This window comes from Mus caroli, chromosome 19, assembly GCF_900094665.2.
Source record: "Mus caroli chromosome 19, CAROLI_EIJ_v1.1, whole genome shotgun sequence".
Lineage (NCBI taxonomy): Eukaryota > Metazoa > Chordata > Mammalia > Rodentia > Muridae > Mus > Mus caroli.
The window spans coordinates 35,309,117-35,324,288 of NC_034588.1; the positions used below are offsets into that span (position 1 = coordinate 35,309,117).

General features: G+C 41.8%; 1 protein-coding gene across 7 annotated transcripts in view; it reads left to right on the forward strand.

Moving 5' to 3' along the window:
* Positions 1-15,172, forward strand: part of Plce1 (phospholipase C epsilon 1) — a 314,404-nt gene that overhangs the window by 252,126 nt on the left and 47,106 nt on the right. For 4 of the 7 annotated variants that reach the window (XM_029472801.1, XM_029472800.1, XM_029472803.1 and 1 more), the window contains exons 20-23: positions 4,673-4,802; positions 7,374-7,415; positions 8,270-8,391; positions 9,421-9,538. In XM_029472801.1, coding sequence (XP_029328661.1) covers positions 4,673-4,802; positions 7,374-7,415; positions 8,270-8,391; positions 9,421-9,538 — 412 coding nt within the window. The remainder of the gene's footprint in view (positions 1-4,672; positions 4,803-7,373; positions 7,416-8,269; positions 8,392-9,420; positions 9,539-15,172) is intronic. The other 3 variants (XM_029472804.1, XM_021151795.2, XM_029472802.1) reach the window with 2 other exon arrangements.

A 15,172-nucleotide genomic window follows, 5' to 3' on the forward strand; every position in this document is an offset into this window, starting at 1 on the left:
GTGTGTGTGTGTGTGTGTGTGTGTGTGTGTGTGTGTGTGTGTGACTTCAGGGTTTCAGCACACCACTGTGTGACTGTGTGGCACTGCTGCCAGTAGGCCTTCTGCATTGCCTCCCGTCTGCACGTGTGACACTCCTTCACTTCCCACAGGGTTCTGCTAGATGGTTTGCCTCTTGACTCCTGCTCCTTGACCTTAGCTTGACTGCTCATTTCTCTACAGTGATACACATCCTTGCTTTTGGGGTTCACTTGTACCTGGAACAGCGTTTGGTTTTTTTCTCTAAAATTAAAAAAACAACTCACATTCTCTCCCCTCTCCTAACACCTCCTAAATCATCTATCCATTCAATTTCACGTTCCTTCTCACTCTTTAAAAAAAAAAATACTGATACCAGTCACACACACACACATCAATTGCCAACTTCTAAGCATATAGACTGCCCTGAAGTTGTTGATAAACCCAGTACCACTCTATTGAAAAGAAAATAATTTTCCCTCTCCTTGCAAATATCAGTTACAAATAGCTTCTTGGTTATGGGTAGGACTTGGTGCCTCCTTCTCCTTCTCTGAGCTGGGATTTTGTCTGACTTAAACTTGTATGGCTTGTGTGTGCTATCAGTCTCTGGGATGGAACAGATCTAATATTAATTTAGAGAAGTGGGAAAGAAAGAGCTTTGTGTAGAACAGAGGACCTATTGGGGGAGTCTGTTTTTTCCTTCACCATGTAGAGTCCTCAGATTAAACTCAAGTTGCCAGGCTTTGCAGCAAGTGCCCCTGCCCGATGGGCCATTTCACCTGCTCTAGAGTAGACTTTTTAGAAGTTCTATTGGGCATTATTCTTAAGAAATTTTCTAATGAAAGGGAGAAAGGGAAGAGGGAGGGAAAGAAGAGAAGAAGGAGAGAGGGAAGGAAGAAGAGAGGAAGGAAGAAGGGGAAGAGGAAAAGAAGAAAGGGAGGGAGGGAGGGAGGTTGGTTCTAGATACAGTCAGAAATCCTGCACTGAAGACATGACCCCCTTACCGTTTAATGAAGGTTGTGTGGAGCTGTGCTCTGGGCTGATAGGCTGCTGTTCCCAGGCTGGCCTTGTATTTTGTGGCTGAGTCTTCAGTTTAACATGCTAGCCATTAACACCCACAAAGCTTTCTAAACCTCTGAGCGTAGCCAGTGAGCACTGAACATTCTAAGTGGTCAGCACTGTAGAAATATTTTATCTGGGTGTATGGACACAGCCCTGGCTGCATCTCCTCTATGTGTACATCTTATTGCAAAAATAATATAACCACATTTTTAAAAAATTAGAGAATATAGATTGGTAAAATGACCCAGCTAGTAAAGAGTACATACTATCAAGCTTGATAGCAGAATTCAGTTCTCGTTCTCAGGACCCATATAGTGGAAGGAGAGAACCAACTCTCTGGAGTTACCCTTTGAATTACACACACAGTGTGACACACACAGAGAGAGAGAGAGAGAGAGAGAGACTCATAAAGACACACACAATATGCACAATAAGTAAATAAATAAAATTTCTAATTTTTACTAAATGTTTAAAAATTAAAACTAGGGACCGCACACGGTGATGCACGCCTTTAATCCCAGCCCTAGGGAGGCAGAGGCAGAGGCAGGTGGATCTCTGAGTTCCAGGAAAGCCAGGACTATACTGAGAAACTGTCTCAAAAAAACAAACATAAATTCATAACTTGAGTAATGTCCACAGCTACAAATCATGGAGTCAGTCTTAGTTAGGTTTCTATTGTTGTGGTAAAACATTATAACCAAAAGCAGTTTTTGGAGAACAGGGTTTAGTCAAGCTTACAACACTCAGGTCACAGCCCATCTTCAAAGGAAGTCAGGGCAGGAACCTGGAGGAAGGAACTGATGCAGAAGCCATAGAAGGGTCCTGCTTACTGGCTTGCTCCTCTTGGCTTGCCCAACCTGATTTTTTAAAATACCCAGGATTGGGCTGGAGAGATGACTCAGCAGTTTAGAGCACTGACTGCTCTTCCAGAGGTCCTGAGTTCAAATCCCAGCAACCACATGGTGGCTCACAACCATCTGTAATGAGATCTGACACCCTCTTCTGGAGTGTCTGAAGACAGCTACAGTGTACTTACATATAATAAGTAAATAAATCTTAAAAAAAAAAAAAAAAAAAACCACCCAGGATCACCAACCACGGATGGTACCATCCATAGTGAACTAGGCCCTTCCACATCCATCATTAGTCAAGAACACTGCCTTGCTCACGAGCTCCACAGGCCAATCTGCTGGGGACATTTTCTCAACTGAGGTTCCCTCTTCTCTAAGAACTCCATGTCAAGTTGGTATAAAACTGACAGCAGAGTCCAAGAAAGTAAATGAAAACAATTTTATGCAAATTGTGCCTTTACTTTCTTTTAATTATTTATCTGTGTGCACGTGTGTGTGTTTGCGTGTGTGTGTGTGTGTGTATGTGTGTGTGTGTAAGAGAGAGAGAGAGAGAGATCACATGTTGTGGTGGTCAAATACCAACCTTCATGAGTTAGTTTTCTCTTCCTTCCTTTCTTCTTGGGTTCTGAGGACAAATTCAGGTTGACAGGTTTGTGTTCCAAGTGTGTTTACCTTCAGAGCCATCTTGTAAGCTCATATCTTTACTTTTGCTCACCTCCCACTGGAATTTAGCAATTCCTCTGATTATAAATACAGAAGGAAGAAAGCAGTAGTTTAGGCAATACCTGTGTATTTGTTTAAACAGGAGAAATGACAGTTTTCTTGTTGTCTCACAGATGTTAGTAATATCTGCAAGAAGTATTTCTATTCATCCTATTGACAAAACTATCACTGGGCCCACTATCATATGTTTTTAACGCATTTCCTCAAATTTTTGTTTTAATGATTTATCATTATTATCTTTAGTGGGAGGGGGCGTGGTGTGTGTGTGCACATGATTATAGGCAAAGTTACCTGTAGAGGTCAGAAGTATCAAAGCTCCCTTGACGTTGAACTTACTTTTCAAAAACTAATTTAATATTTACTTATTTTCTCTATGAGTGTTTTTCTTGCGTGTATGTCTATGCCTGGAGCATCAGATCCCCTGGAACTGGAGCTATGAATGAGTTGTTGTGATGCATCGTGTGGGTGCCAGAAATCAAAACAAGTGCTTTTAACTGCTGAGAAGTATCCCTAGCCCTTTTACATAGGCACTCTTAACAATTGAGCCATCTGTCCAGCCCCAGGTTCCCTAAAATTTCTAAGCCTGTTTTGTTATTTTGATTTATAGTTCTGATAACGATAGCATCCGTTGAAAAGTCCTCTCTAAACTACAACTGTTCTGGTCTGCTTGTCCATAGGGATTCTAGAATTGTTCTCAAGGTCAGAGGACTTTCAATATTATTTTAACACAGGAAAATAATTAATGTCTTAGCAGAGACTTCCTGCTGTAAAGCTGATGGGCTGTTTCACTCTGTCCCTCGGGACCAATGCTAGTTTTCCAAGCATCAGAGTTTTCTCTTGCAGGACTTTCTCAAGGGCTTAGGAATCCAGATACCACACACAGGTTCCTTGTAATTATTTCTAAAAGTTCTTCCCAAGTTCTTCCTTTAAAGGTGCCGATACACACACGCACACACAAGCATGCATGCGCACACACACAGCTGTATCCAGAATTTTGGGGGTCAAAAACCTGGGCTACAGCAGCCATAATAAACTAAGCTCAACCACTGGCCCTTATGTGCCAATTAGAAACATGTGTAATGGTGGAAAGCAATGAGAAGAGATTCCTCCCCCACCCGCCTGGGAGAAAGACCAGGTGGAGGAACTCCTTGACATCACCCCCATCTTCAGGACACAGGCAGGACATTAGCTTTAAGTGGAAGGCAAGAGGTGTGCACAGGTCTCTGTCCTGGACCTGCCAGGTGATCCAAAGAAGTCCTTATCCCTGAAGGAATGAGATTCTTATATATATTTTTTTAACTATAAATATTTTTATTTCACTTTATTTAACAGTCAAATAATAGTGCATTATATAAATGTGTCACACTTTCTTTTTTTTCATTTTTTAAATTTTTTTTTAATTTTTAATATTTTTATTACATATTTTCCTCAATTACATTTCCAATGCTATCCCAAAAGTCCCCCATAGCGCCCCCCACTTCCCTAAGGAATGAGATTCTTAGGCAAGTACTGCTGATTCAGGGAGCAGCCTCCCCGTTGTGGATAACTACCCTCATTTTGGAGTGCAGGTGGGAGAGTCTGTTCAATGAGGTACTCTTGTTCTTGGACTCTAAGGTGACTTAAAAGGAAAGGCTAAGGACAATGACTGATCTCCGTTCCTTCAGACTTGACAGGTTAGGATAGGCAACAGGTTAGACAGACACTGCTTGAGTGATTGTCATGCCTGTATGCCAAGGAACTCAGAGTAACTCATGTAAAGTGGGGTAACCCCAAGTAAAGAAGCCAGACACAAAATAAATCCAAGATGCTACGCTGGCTCTAGCTATCTGTGGGCCCCAGTGAGGAGCCAAAGCCGCTAGCTGGTGCCTGTCTTACACTAAATCCAGATACTTTCTTCTCTCCCAAATGAACCCGGAAAGGGCAATTTGATTTTACAGCTGTGGTAACCACTGTAGTTTTGAAGGTTTAGGTGGAAGCTCACTAAGTTGCATGTGCAGTCTTTAATTATTCCTATCTTTCAGGCTCATCAGTTAGCATCCATGCAAGCACAGGCTTTCACTGGTGGGAATGCCAACCCGCCACCTGCCAGTAATGAGGAAGAGGAAGATGAGGAGGATGAATACGATTATGATTACGAGTCCCTTTCCGATGGTAAGAGACACAGAACCTACTGCTGTGAATGGGGAAGGGCTCACGTGATTGGTTTGGTTTCTTTTTTTTTTTTCTTCCCAAATAAGTCTGGAACTCCATAGATAAGCAATACAGATGATTTTAACAATGTCTAGGAGTTTGAGAATCCAGACGCATAGTGAGGACAGAGGAAGAACAGGGTTCTATTAAGTATCACAGCTACACTCTAGGAAGACAAGAAGCACTCAGAAAGCAAGGGGAGGGGGTGGGGTGTAGGTGTCACTCCAGAAATGGGTTTGTAGAGGAAGCGGCGGGGTGGGGGGTGAGGGGGGCGGATCAGAACAGAAAAGCACACCTTCAGCTTTTGAGTTTCTGAAGTGGTAAAAGCTCTTGGCAGATGGTTCAGACTCTCTCTCTCTCTCTCTCTCTCTCTCNTTGAGTTTCTGAAGTGGTAAAAGCTCTTGGCAGATGGTTCAGACTCTCTCTCTCTCTCTCTCTCTCTCTCTCGCTCTCTCTCTCTCTCTCTCTCTCTCTCTCATGCCACCTGCAGGGGACAGTGTCATTACTGTTCTGCTGTCTCTCTAGGGATCTGGCACCAAAAAGAGGAGGCTCATTCTCCTTCCTCCCTGTTCTCGGATTACTAACCCAACAAGTCATTTCCTTCTGGCCCCACAAGAGAGAAAAACATGAATGATGTCTAAAGGTTGCTAGTGAAGGATTCTTCTCAAGTCAGAACTGGGGTCTGTGTGTGCTTCACTTCCTGTAATTGGTATCATTAGCCGGAGATTACACAGTGTTTTCTCCTGCAATCTTGCTGATCGTTGGCTTTTACTTTGGTGCCCTCTAAAAGGTATCAGTGTTCCCATGAGAAAACACCAAGGTTTCTAATTGTACAAACTTTTTTTTTTTTTTTAATGAGACAAAGTCTCTTTGTTTAGTCCTGGCTGGCCTGGAACTCTTGGTCTTCCTGATTCCATCTCCTATGTAGCATTCTATAGTGGGCTGAGGGTTTGGCTCAGTGGTAGAGCATTTATTTGCCTTGTATCAACAAAGGCCCTGTGATCCTTGGCGCACACATGCTGCTCCCACACTAGTAAACATTTGCTATTGATGTAAAGACCACTAAGCTTCTCGTGTCCGTATTTGCTTCTCATGTTCGAGTTTGTTTCCAGTCATGTTTCAGTTCAGAGCCCTCATTACTGGTAATGGTCTAGTTGTGTTCTGACCTAAACTATAATGCTAAGCAGTGACCATTTACTATTTAGTCTTCGTAATAGCTGACTATCTCATGTCATCAATTAAAGGCACACTTATTTGACTGGAAATGCCACGAGGCAATAATTTGAATGGAGTCAAGACAAGTTATTAGCATCCTAGACCTAAACTTGTCACAAGAATGTGGAAAGTTTCATATTAACGTGTCCACCGCCATGAAAATGCCCCCATAGCAAAATAAATGGACCCAGAGAATAAATGAAAAATTACACTGATGAAATCAGCCAGTCCAGATGTTATTTGCTCCTGTAATAATATAAATTCTTTCCCATCATAAATTACCTTGGGGCTTTTTTTGTACTGTTGAAAGCAGGAAAGGGAGCTTTTAAAATTAACATTTCCGTATTTTTTACTTGCAAATAGTGAAATTAAACAGAGGAAAGAAAGAACGTTCTGATTTAGTTTTGTGTAGGGAAGTAAAATTTAACTCTACTCTCCCATGGAATTTATAAATTAGTCCTATGCATGTTCAAGGTTTGGGTGGAGTATTCATTGAAAGCTGAGGCCTAAGCAAACTCTACTCCCATGGTGTATGAGGCTTTGGATAATGACGTTTCACCACTAGGAACCAGAAGTTTCTCTGTTTATGTCATGAAAAAGTTCTGTCGAATGTTTGATGATGCCCCCACATACAGACATTCTCTCTCTCTCTCTCTCTCTCTCTCTCTCTCTCNCACACACACACACACACACACACCCCTCTGTGATCTATGACAGCTGAAGTCCACTGTCATAGCTATTTCTCATTTCATTTGAAAGATCCTCTGGCTGGTTGTCTTCCAAATAGGCCTTGAGGTCATGGCATGCCTTGTAAAGTTTGTCCTATGACAGCTTATATAGGCAACCATTAAATGCCTTAGCAATGGTCTGTTTTCAATGGTGGTTGCAATGCATCTCTCACGTCTGAGTTTAATTAAATCTATATCAGGAATAATACAATCCCAACTAGTAATATGAATGAGCAAATTTTAGCATGATTCGAATTAACAATGCCTGCTTTGGAGGTTTTTTTTGTTTTGTTTTGATACCAGGTCTCACACAGTCTAGGCCAACCTTGAATGCTCTAAGTATCTGAATATGACCTTGAACTCCTGATCCTTTTGCTACCCAAAGACCAGGATTGGCTGCATTTCCTTTATTGCTAGTCCTTGAATCTGTGACAGTCGAAATATTAGTTCTCTAAGACACCTCCTGATTCATTCCCTTGTGATTTAAGCTGTTGTAACCTGTGTTTTGCTCCATGCCTTAGTTTGATGTATCTGGCTCTGACTTAATTCTCCTTACCTGTATTTTCTTTCTGCTTCTCTTTCTCTGTAGCAGATATCCTTACTGCTTCCCCTGTTCCTAACAGTCAGGAAGGTAAATGTCATTTGAACCCAGTATTTTAACTGCATGGATGTCTGCATTATGCCTCCACTGTTTTGAGTCTGATTAGCATGAAGTTGTGGCACCTCTGTGCATAGAAATGCAGTGAAATTATTGATCTCTTGGTAAGCTGCATGCCCCTGATTTGGTATAAGGATATTTTGGTCTAAGCATTTGTGGTCCAGAAAGGTAGTGAATCTAGAATGAGATATTAGTTCTCTTGCTTTTCACTTTAAAAGAATACAATCATGACATACTTCTCAGACTTTTACACTTGTTCTGAATAGAGCTGTCAAACATGGCAAAAAAATCCAAGATTATCTAGCATACTTAGAAATATTTACATTAAGATTATAACTTAAAAACAATAGTCATGAAATTTTTACTTTTCAATGAATTTAAATGGAAGAAACTTTGCATTGTGCATAACAATAAGCCTCCTCCCATGAATTTTGGCTTTGATGTTTCTGGGGTCAAAAGAAGCAAATAACTTCATTTCAAAGGAAGCCTGATTAACTCACAAATGTACCACATAGAAATGCTTGAACCACTTGATCCTTCCCAGACCTGTGCGCCATCAGCCTTTTGACATAGGATACGTCTATCTGTGCAAAGTGGGCCTTTTCATTTAGAGTTTATCTGTATGGTACTAAAACTACTGCTAAATGAGTCTGCGAAGCTAAATATATAACCCAGGTTTTAAAGTTGTGCTTCAAGTCATCATTTTGGCAACATGCAGCCAGCGTCTCAGTCTTCTGGATGCACATGAGTAGTTGGATCTCCTCACACAAAGCCCTGAAGGGAAGCATTTGGTTCTTTTTCACTGATGCCTGGTAATTCATTTTCAGACAATATTCTGGAAGACAGACCTGAGAACAAATCATGCGCTGACAAGCTTCAGTTTGAGTACAATGAAGAGGTCCCCAAGAGGATAAAGAAAGCAGACAACTCCTCTGGCAATAAGGGAAAGGTAGGCGATCGCTTTTCTTTCTTTTAAAGATTTTATTTATTTAATGTATGTGAGTATACCATCGCTGCCCTCAGACACACCAGAAGAGGGCATCAGATCCCATTACAGATGGTTGTGAGTCGCCATGTGGATGCTAGGAATTGAACTCAGGACCTCTGGAAGAGCAGTCAGTGCTCTTAACCACTGAGCCATCTCTCCAGAGATGGCTTTTCTTTACATGATTCTTGAACTTTTGGAGTTTTGTCACTTTCGGCTGGGACTCCCCTCCCCTTCTTTTTTTCTTACTCAGTCTCCCTCAGATGCCCAAGTCCAAGTGGAGATGCTATAGGACTACAGCCTGCCATTTGCCATAATTTCACCCAACCAGTACCTATTGGGGGTATATGTTGGCAGGCACTGGAATGGTACTGGGGATTGGTGGGTTAGTGGTTGAAACAGACCTGTAAGCCATGTTAGTTGATAAGTAACAAGCATAGTGATCTCACTGTATTGCCAGAGAATCAAGAACAGGGTCTCACGGAAGATACTCTTTGAAAGCAAAGATTTGCCCAAGTGTACAGAAACAGGCCACTCTAGCAAGAGGACAACATTAAAGTCATTCACACCAAGAACATGAAAGGAAGCCAGGTTATGAAGAATTAGCAAAACCACCGAGATCTGAAAGACACATAAGATACCCAAGTCTCACCCCGAGGTGCCTCACAGCCTAAAGACACTGAGGAAATCTGTTCAGACAGTGGCAATGTCAAATTTTTGAAGCAAAGCATATAGATCATCAACCCTCTATTAATTCAACAAATGTGTATAGACTACTCCATGTGAAAGATAATGCATTCTGTCCTAAGAGACATGAAGGATGAATTAGACACAGTGCCTTTCCCTCACAAAGGCACTGAGAGGTGAATGTGAAGAAATACTTAGTAAGGAGAAGCATTCTGACCATGTGGGAGAGAGATAGAGAAAGTGCTCTGGGGATTCAGAGTGAGGGGACTCCACCTTCTGGTAAAACGGTCTCATTTTCCTTGAAAGGTGTATGACATGGAACTGGGAGAGGAGTTTTACCTTCCTCAGAACAAGAAGGAAAGCAGGCAGATTGCACCGGAGCTTTCTGACCTCGTCATTTATTGCCAGGCAGTAAAATTCCCAGGTAAGAGTAGTCAATAGTGTATGATTTAAAGTTGCCAAAGGATAAAAGTGTGCTATCTGTCTAATGAGGTGTTTTGAATACTCCAAAATAGCTTGATTGTGTGATTGAAATAAACAATTTCCATAGATCATCTCTGACTTTTCATAATAATTCTCCAAGGTTAGCGGATTTCCACTTGTATTTTTTTAAACATTTGTTTCTTTCTTTGTTTTTTTATTGCATGGGTGTTTTGTCTGTGTAGATATATGTGCATCATGTGTGTGTCTGGTACCTTCAGACTCCTTGGAACTGGGCTTATGGACAGCTGTGAGCCACCATGTAGGTGTTGGGAAATGAACTCAGGTCTTCTGCAAGAAAAGCAAGTCCTCTTTACTGGTGAGCCGTCTTCCCAGCTCCCTTCCACCCATTCTTAAATAAAACAAATTCTGAAGCACATAATTTCCCCCCAAGATTTCAGAGTATACATGTAGAACTATAGAAATTGACTTGAGCAAAGACAGATATTTGGTTGCTGATGTACTTAAAAAAGGAAGAAGAAGAAGAAGAAGAAGAAGAAGAAGAAGAAGAAGAAGAAGAAGAAGAAGAAGAAGAAGAAGAAGAAGAAAGAAGAAGACGACGACGACTCCAGTGCAGTTCAGCTCAGGCACATGCCTTCCCTCTCTCAGTCATTCTCTTGCCCCAGCCATTGTGTTGGGAGGCAGCTATAGCAAGCCACCATCAGAGGCTTCCAGACTCGGGTTCAACCTGCGATTTCTTCAAAACCTCCAGCAGAAGTGATACTGCTTCTCACTGACTTATTTTCCCAAACCTTAATCAACCCCTGTAACTGGAGGGCTACGGTATTCTGAATGTCTGATGCTGGGAGGATGTCAACTTGACACACAAACACATCACTAGTAAGCCTCAACCCTTACATTCTTATTCATCCCCAAGATCTAAATAACTTTAAAAGTCCCACAGTCTTTACATATTCTTAAAATTTCAATCTCTTTAAAATATCCATCTCTTTTAAAATCCAAAGTCTTTTTACAATTAAAAGTCTCTTAACTGTGGGCTCCACTAAAACAGTTTCTTCCTTCAAGAGGGAAAATATCAGGGCACAGTCACAATCAAAGCAAAAATCAATCTCCAACCGTCCAACGTCTGGGATCCAACTCACGATCTTCTGGGCTCCTCCAAGGGCTTGGGTCACTTCTCCAGCCATGCCCTTTGTAGCACACACGTCGTCCTCTGGGCTCCAGATGCCTGTACTCCACTGCTGCTGCTCTTGGTGGTCATCTCATGGTACTGGCATCTCCAAAACACTGCATGACCCCTTCAGTCCTGGGCCATTAATTGCAACTGAGGCTGCACCTTCACCAATGGCCTTCCATGGCCTCACAGTGCCGAGCCTCAGCTGCTCTGCATGACCCCTTCATGCCTTCAAAACCAGTACCACCTGGGTGACCCTTACACATTACCAAGTCCCACTGCAGAAGGAGTACAATCTTGCCTATCTCTGGAACACAGCCTCTTTGTGCTTTCAGAAAACACTTCCCAGAAGATGTCACCTCAACGATGCTGGTCTCTTCTTAATCACCGCTAATTTCTTAGCTCCAGCTAACCAGCATCAATAGTCCCAGTAATGCAAAGTTTTTGCTTTAGTAGTTCTGGTATCTTGTTAATCACAGCTGATTCTTCAGCCCCAGCTAACCAGAACTACAAAATCTTCACAATAAAAACAGCAATGCCCCTGAAGAGAGTCTTTAATTTTCCCTCTGAAATTTCACAAACCAGACCTCCATCTTCTGCACTGTTCTCAGCATTATCTTCCAAGCTCCTACACAACATCTGACAGAGCTCTTAACAACGAATGGATCTTCAAGCCCAAAGTTCCAAAGTCCTTCCACAGTCCTCCCCAAAACATGGTCAGGTTGTCACAGGAATACCCCACTCTGCTGGTACCAATTTGTCTTAGTCAGGGTTTCTATTCCTGCACAAACATCATGACCAAGAAGCAAGTTGGGGAGGAAAGGGTTTATTCGGCTTACACTTCCATGCTGCTGTTCATCACCAAAGGAAGTCAGGACTGGAACTCAAGCAGGTCAGAAAGCAGGAGCTGATGCAGAAGCCATGGAGGGATGTTCTTTACTGGCTTGCTTCCCCTGGCTTGCTCAGCCTACTCTCTTATAGAACCCAAGACTACCAGCCCAGGGATGGTCCCACCCACAAGGGGCCTTTCCCCCTTGATCACTAATTGAGAAAATGCCTTACAGTTGGATCTCATGGAGGCATTTCCTCAACTGAAGCTCCTTTCTCTGTGATAACTCCAGCTGTGTCAAGTTGACACACAAAACCAGCCAGTACAGAGGATCTCTACAAGACAGCCTGGACTACATAGTCTCATCTCTGAGCTGTGGGTTTGAGGCTCTGCCTAAACCATAAGGAAAGGAGTTGTAGGAAGAGAGGAAGTTTTCCCACTTGGCCATTGCTGGAAACACAGTGGACTTTATGTGGTGAACCACTTCAAAAAAAAATTAGTTCACTAAGTAAATGTTAGATCTATGAATCTGAAGCCTGTCTTGTCTCCAAAGTCCCTCCTTGAACTGCATCTACTCTGCCTTTCTTATCAGGATGAGTTCAGCTCAATTGTGTACCCCATAAATGTGGACCAAGAGAGGAAACAAGAATAAATAAAGAGCTAGAAGTCAGAAAGATTAGTCTTCTCATACAAATAATCCTCCAATCCGAGCTCTTTCCCCACCTCAGCAATCTTGGGCACAAGAGGTCTTTGTGTTTCGTTTTCTTCCAGAAACTATAAAGCTTTTGGCAGCTGCTACTGCTCTTCTGCTAGTAAATCCTGTTGCAGACGATATGAATGCATATGCAGCAAATATTTCAAAAACATACAGGAAGGTAGAGCACTTAAATTTAGTGGTTAGAGACAGCTTGGCCATTAAGAGCACTTGCTGCTCTTTCACAGGACCCAGGTTTGGTTCCCAGAACCCACAACCACCTCTAACTTCAATTCTAGGAGATCCAATGCCCTCTGATTGCCTCTTTGAGGACCAGGCATTCACATATTGCACATATACACAAGTAGGCATGCATACATAATTGTTCATTTTTAAGCTTTTTAGTTTCACGGGACATGACTTATGCCGCATAAGTTTGCCATGGTCATATTTAAGTAATACCTGGTGATGCTTATTTCATTGTAAAGAGGAAAGGTAACCTACTGGCATCAGATCATATTGTTCAAGAATAACACAAGCCTATAATCCCAGCACTCAGATGGCATAGCCAAGAGATTTGCCACTAGTTTGAAGCCAATGCTGTCTAATATAATGAAGTCCAAGTCAACCTAAACTATAGAGTAAGACCCTATCTCAAAAAAAGAAAATCATTGTTGCTTCATGTTTCATTCTTTATAAACACAGGTAACACTACAAAAACAAAAACCACTCAACTGGTTTTGTCTTTTCTCAAGGATTAAATAAACTGGAAGCACAAATTCCCACAGATACTTCAGTTCGGTGGGAAAGATAAAGTTATACCAAATAGAGAATTGTGATACGGTCAGTGGCCATTTGTCCCAACTCCAAACTTAAAGTTCAGAATGCATATGTAGTTGTTCTGTTTTCTGTTTTGTTTTTGAGTCTTTTGATTAGTTGTGTAGCCTTAGATGTCCTAGAACTATGTAGACCAGGCTGGCCTCAAATGCACAGAGATCCACCTGCCTCTGATGTGTCCACCAAACATACACACCTGGCTATTATTTCTGGTATATTTAAAAGATTTACAAAATATTTTAAAAGAGTATCTATCTATCTATCTATCTATCTATCTGGTTTTTCAAGGCAAGAGTCTCTTTGTGTAGCCTTGGCTGTCTTGCAACAGCCAACTCTTGAGTGCTGGGATTAAAGACAAGCACCACCACTCCCTGGCTTTCTAAATTTTATTTTTATCTAGGGCTGTGTGTGCATGCATGTGAGTGTCTGTGTGTATGTGTGTAAGTGACTCATGTTCCAGGAGATGAGAAGAGGGCATCAGATCGCTCAGAGCTATAAGCTATTGTGAGCCACCTGATATGGGTATTGGGAACTGAACTCAGGTCCTCCACAAGAGCAGGAAGTGTCCTTAACCACTGAGCCATCCCTCTGACCCAACACAGCACATACACTTTATGTGTTGTTCGTTAGCAATTGAAGTTTCTCTACTTTGTCTATAATTTAATGTTCTTTCTCAGAATAACTAAAAGTATTTCCTTGGAGTCACTCTTATAATACCTTCTAAAATTAACTATTATAATTTTTTGGTGTACATGAGGAAAATACAAGATGTTGTTACCTTTTGGTTTTGTGTTTGATAGATCAATAAGTTACATTATCAGTTTCGGTGAATCTCACCTTTCCTCATTATCCAGTCCAGTCTCAGAAGCACAGGCCTAGAGGCCAGCTGCTTCAGAGGCTGAGACAGGATGTGATTTTGAAGGTTGTCTACAGAATAATTGGAAGGCCATCCTGGGCAGTTTAACACGACTTTTTCTCAAACTTAAAAAAGAAAAAAGTGATGTTATTAGCTCAGAAAACTTTGTTAGCACTTGTAAATACTCAGGGTTCAATTCCCTATTAAAAAAAAAAAATCAAAACACACACACACACCTAACAAACAAAGAACAACAACAAACCAGAAGAATGTAGATGATGGCCCAAGGTCCCTAGGAGTAAAGTACCCTCTGCCCAGTTGTGAATCTGTCCAGTGGCCCATGGCTCAGTTCCCAGGACTGAAGTTTCTCTACATTGTCTATAATTTAATGTTCTTAGACTATTCTGAGAAGAATAACTAAAAGTATTTCCTTTCTTAGGATCATGGATATAATGCAGGCTCTTCCTGTTTCCATCTGCTGTAGGATGTGCATCTCAGTTACATTTAGCCCTTACATCTCCATGCCTTTTCCTCCTCCTTCTAATGGGGAAAGGGCATTAGTACTCTCTCATGTTACCCAGCTTAGTGTTTGGATACTTCCTAGCAAGCACCCTTGTCTACCCAGTTCTCATCAGGCGTACACTGTGGCCTTTAGCACTGTCTGTCCTTTGTGGCCTTTAGCACTGCCTGTCCTTTGCTCAGACAGAATATACTCAGACTGAGGATGCAGCTCAGTGGTTGGGTATTTGACAGAATGCACAAAACCCTGGACCACCCCCCAGTGCTATGAGGAATAGGTAAGAATAGTCTAAGCTTGACCCATTCCCTCTAATCCCCTTTACTAACTCCCAAACTCCAAGGCCATGAGTCTCTATAAAGAATCTGAGAGGGGACTGGAGAGATGGCTCAGCGGTTAAGAGCACTGACTGCTCTTCTGAAGGTCCTAAGTTCAAATCCCAGCAACCACATGGTGGCTCACAAAAACCTGTAATGAGATCTGGCGCCCTCTTCTGGTATGTTTGAAGACAGCTAGAGTGTATTTATTTATAATAATAAATAAATCTTTGGGCTGGAGCAAACAGGGTTGACCAGAGCAAGCAGAGGTCCTAAATTCAATTCCCAACAACCACATGAAGGCTCACAACCATCTGTACAGCTACAGTGTACTCATATACATAAAATAAATAAATAAATCTTTAAAAAAAAAAAAAGAATCTGAGAGTTTCC